The 5161-nt window shown below is 46.6% G+C and overlaps 1 protein-coding gene across 1 annotated transcript; it reads right to left on the bottom strand.

Moving 5' to 3' along the window:
* Window positions 1–2310: 2310 nt before the first annotated feature.
* Window positions 2311–3267, bottom strand: LOC308335248 (tyrosine-protein phosphatase non-receptor type 1-like; the record flags this gene model as incomplete). The annotated part of the gene is made up of 1 exon (XM_080792266.1): window positions 2311–3267. One exon carries the CDS (start codon window positions 3265–3267, stop codon window positions 2311–2313), a length of 957 nt encoding a protein of 318 aa, XP_080648392.1.
* Window positions 3268–5161: the final 1894 nt, after the last annotated feature.

The raw sequence follows: 5161 nt of genomic DNA, 5'->3' as shown, positions 1-5161 counted from the left end.
GCGAGTAGATGTAGATCTGCATTTTTATTTTGAATAGCCAAAGTAATGGGTTAATAATATGAGCGTCTACGTATGATTGACACGCACAGTCTGGGGCTGAAGAATCCCAATCATGCAGTCTGATGACACGACGGTGGATAGCTATTGATCCGGTTAGACATACACACGCCTGTCCCGCTGGGATGATGCACGTCAGGCATTTTACAATTGATTGTCTTTTTCCGGGAAGGACTCTCATCGCAATTCATCCCCAAATGAAGCCGTTTTGTTTTCTGTTGGGGGGGGGCGTCTCTTGTTCAATGTCAGACAGGTCCTTTCTCTACCCAACTCATTTCACCACCTCTCCCCTCCACAGACGCCGTGTTCAACGGCAGACCGGGGGTCCAAATGGAACAGTTGTATGGGTCTGTAACCTCAGAGAGTGACCCTTATTACAGGCCCATTTTGGTTCGATTTGTATAGACTCAATTAATTTACAGTGTAGATTCGGGAGGTCCAGTTTAGTTCAGTGATTCTCAACAATTTACATTTCTAAAGTCTAGACAACATGCTACTGTAACTAAATCACATTGTTATCTGTGGTCGAGGAAAAAAACTAATCTAAAGACCAAGATACATCTGCATATCATCAAGAAGGGATAGAAGGGTGAAGTGCTAGGGGGAGAGGTGGAATCTGAAATGATGGATCTTTGAGAGCAAGTCCCCACTTCTGACTGCAGTGGGGAGTTTATTCACCTGTTTCGGAGCCAGAAGGGAGAAGAGATTGGGACATGTGGAGCGTTGTCCAAGGTGTTTTAGGAAAGTCTTGGACAGCATTTCTGTGTTACCGGCTCTAGGTGAAGAGAAGCTCAGTTTCTAACTGGACCAGCTTTGTGTGTACCCCATAGTGATGATTTGATTGGCTGAGCATCCCATAGCGATGATTTGATTGGCTGAGCAAAGTACGTATTGAGGATAAAGAGTGAGGACAGAAAAGTAAGGACGGAAAATTGAGATTGGCCGGAATGAGATGATGATGATGTACATGCTGATATAGAGCGCCCCTCACTTCACATGGGTGTGATTATTTTCCCCCCTGTGGCAGATTTGTCAGGTGGAAGAGCGCATCACGGCATGCCTGGCTGACATCTCACAGTGGATGTCCTCCAACCACCTCAAGCTGAACCCAGACAAGACTGAGCTTCTCTTCTTCCCAGCTAAGTCCTGCCCTATGCGGGAGTTAACTATTTCCGTAGACAACGCCCTGGTAACGTCTGTCCCAACAGCCAGGAATCTTGGTGTTGTCCTGGACAGTCAGCTCTCGTTCAAAGCTCACATCACAGCTGTCACTCGATCCTGTAGGTTCACACTCTATAACATACGACGAATTAGACCGTTCCTCACCCAGGAATCAGCCCAGCTCCTAATCCAGACAACAGTCTTGTCAAAACTTGACTATTGTAACTCCCTCCTTACTGGCCTACCAGCATGTGCACTTAAGCCTCTCCAGCTGATCCAAAATGCCGCAGCTCGCTTGGTCTTCAACCAGCCAAAATTCTCACATGTCTCCCCCCTGCTCCGCTCCCTCCACTGGCTCCCGGTCGCTGCCCGCACAGAATACAAAACTCTGATGCTGGCATTCAAAGCAACCAAAGGTATGGCTCCCCCATATCTTGCAAGTATGATTGAACCCTACAAACCCTCCCGCGCACTCAGATCAGCTAACGCAGGGAAGCTGGAAGTACCCTCACTAAAAACGCCGGGACAACGCTCCACACGTCCCAAACTCTTCTCCCTTCTGGCTCCAAAACTGTGGAATGCACTTCCCATGGCAGTCAGAACTGCAGCATCACTCCCAATCTTCCGCCGTAGTCTGAAAACCCACCTTTTCAGACTCCATCATGGCCCATAGCACTTACTCTACCCTAGATAGCACTTCTGTAGACTTAGATAGCATTTGAAACAGACTTATAGCATGTTATGTAGACAGCACTAGAATTGCATTGTATATAGTCATAGCACGCCATAGTACATAATTATGTATAGCATAGTAGTATATATGTAAAGTTTATACGTATAAATTTCATTATATAGATATTCCACTGTTACTTTCTTAGCTTACGCATGTTTCATGATGAATGTTTTTATTTGATGTATTCCCATGCTTTTGTTCTTGCTTAATGTAAGTCGCTCTGGATTAAGAGCGTCTGCTAAATGCCTAAATTGTAAATTGTCTGGCTAGTGTTGGGCTGCTCCACAGCAGACCCGAGGGAGGCTCAGGGCCCCTGGCTGGCTGATCATCTCCAGAGGGAGGCTCAGGCCCCCTGTTGTCTAAGTAGGGCCTTGGTGGTGGTGGTGGTGGTGATGCACCTCCACCAGGGATCTTGGCTTGTTGATGCTGTCTTGGAACATCACTCTCTCCTCGCTCTGCTGAGTTGAGATGTCTTTCAGGATAGACCTGGCTCCCTCTATCACGGCCATATAGGAGAAGCGGAGCTGCTCTGCGGTTTGGATCAGGCCCATGCGATACTCCCTCATGTCCAGTAGGACTCTCTGGATGTTGACTGCCGACAGGCCCTTCCTCTTGTCCACCAAAACCAGGCAGGTGTCTACCAACGAGAGAGTCCCCGAGCGTCCAATCCCAGCACTGCAGTGCACCACACAGGGCCCATGTTCTGTACCTAAGGCGCCCGACTCCCGCACAGCAAAGAGGAAGTTGAGGAAGTCGTCAGGGGATTCTGGGATGCCAAAGTCAGGCCATGTGGTATAATGAAAGTGGTATATCTCCCTGGACTCGCCCGTCTTTGCGTTTTGTAGTTCCAGCACTCGTGTAGTGTAACAGGACATGTCCTCCTCTGAAACTAGCCTCACGACAAACCCCGTGTCTGGGAAAGGCATCTCTTGCTCTTCTGTGGCGGGCCAATACTGTGCGCACTTTTCAGAATCCTTTTCGATGACTTTATTGAGCATCACGACCGCTGTGGAGCGCTGTTCCCATATCATTAGCCAGAAGTGCCCACACGTGTTCCTCAAAGGGCCCTGAGCTAGAATGTACGCTCTTTGAGCTTCCTCCACCGTGACTAGACTCGCATTGATGTAGTCATTGTCACAGTGTTCGAGTTTTACCCGACTGTGATCATATGGGCTGACATCTTTGTATCGGTTCAAATTCCGGTTCTGCGGAAGGTTGGCCACTCTGTGTGGATGTTTACTGGCCTGGTTTCGTAGTTCATTGTAGAGATCTTTCCATCGTCCTGACGAATCTATGTCCCTAAATTCTTGTTCCATTGTATTGTATCAGTGAACACGCAGATTGACGCCTACAAAATTGTACTAGTGTCGGGAATTCCATTTGCAGATGCTATTTATACTGCTACTACTGTACATGCAGTTTTCTAGTTGTTGCGGTTTTCAAGTAGTTGCCGAGCAGTCTGAGGCATATATGCGGATAGGCCCAAATATGGACTGGACATTGGTTCACATCACGTTGTCATCGCAATAACCTGGAAACATCAGGCAGGACGTTGCCAGAGCCTTAGATATATACAGTTACGCAAACTGCGTTCACTTCATGGGGCCAGTCCAATGGCGGCTCTCCTACATAGACTTCTATTGAGAGGGTAGGTACCCTCACAAAAAACATGCAGTAATCCTGGTCTGAACTCCCCCCCATATTTGGAGATTGCTGCCATCAGCGCAAATCACCGTGAGGCAACGGTTTTATGTCCATACATGCTGTTGCAAACATAGAGTTGTATTATATATATCGGGCACAGGTATAAGCCCCACTGACTCATTTAAATGAAAGTTGCCCACCCAGCAGCGTATGCTCCACCAGAAGTGTAATCTTCAACCTGGGGTTGATGATTACTGAGGGGTTCAGGGCATTCCACACTTGGGTGGCAGTGCTGTAGATGTAGAAGGAGAATTTATTTGTTTTGAAAGTGGGTGGTACCGGGATTGTTGTTCTCGCTCCCTTTAGTGTTGTGGCTGTGGGTGCCGCTCACTTGTATGTGGGCAATTGAGGGCAAGGCTGCATATACAATTTTGAATGTCAATCCCAATTTCAATTGCTTAACTCTTAGTTAAGTCTTCTACCCGGGGACCAGTTTAGACTATAGCAAAATGCGTTGAAACCTTACATTCATGAAGATGTTTTAGTTTTTGTCACATTCCTAAGCTAATAATTTGATGACCGGCTGATGACATACCCGGTAATTATTTATATCCATCCATATACTTTTTAAAGAGGGAGTGCCATGATTTTTTCCAACCTAAAAAAAATTGTAGGCTACAGTATTTGTTTAAATGACGTTTATATGTGTGCACGCCCACCAGTTAAGTAGGCCTGGTTTGCCTGGTGGGTGGTGATGGGTGGTGATCCACCTGAACTGAAGCCACACCATCATTGCACATAATAACCACACCATGGGGTCTAATTGAAGTAATGTCACTTCTTAAACACATGAAAAATTGGAAAAAGTACAAAGATCACGGCACTCCATCTTTAATGGACCCGTCATTTTCACTGTCAGAGTCCCGAGACCCAAGACCCAAGTCGGTGTCAGTCGTTCATGAACCTGGTTGCCGGGGAAGCTACAGCTTTCCCGCAGCGCCTTCTGCCTTTTGGTCTCGTTATTCATAAACCTGAAAGATACCTTGGGATTAAACTGCATGCGTTGCTTCCATATATGAAGGATCCTGCAGTACGTGGAGCACTAATGGAGCACCCTGATGTTTGGTATGGAACTGTTCTCTATATAAGACACAGGGGAATACCCTAGACGAGACGTTTTATCTCTGCAAAGAAAGTATAGAGAGCAATCAAGTTCAGCCCTGAAATGGCATAATTATAATAATTCAGCAGGACAGTTGATCATTAGCCTCATCAAAAATCTGTTTACCGTCTCGGGTGACATGACGCTATGGTTTTTTTCTCCTCCTCTCTTTGTTGCAGACTTTGTAATAGATGTAGTGTCATTCTCTTTTTCCCGGCCTATTAAAGGGAGACGGATGGAAAGCAAACGGGACAGGTCTGACCTTCCCAAAGAAATAGACAATACATTCTCCAGACAAGGCTCGTTCTGTCGTTGCTTTGCTACTTCACTCGTGTTTTACAGAGCAGTTTATTCACTTTAATGCGTCCCGCGGGACAGCCGAGAAATGACAGAGCACCGTTTAA

Source organism: Protomyctophum bolini (assembly GCF_963924005.1).
Source record: "Protomyctophum bolini genome assembly, chromosome: 20".
NCBI lineage: Eukaryota > Metazoa > Chordata > Actinopteri > Myctophiformes > Myctophidae > Protomyctophum > Protomyctophum bolini.
This window is presented reverse-complemented; position numbering and strand designations above follow the sequence as displayed.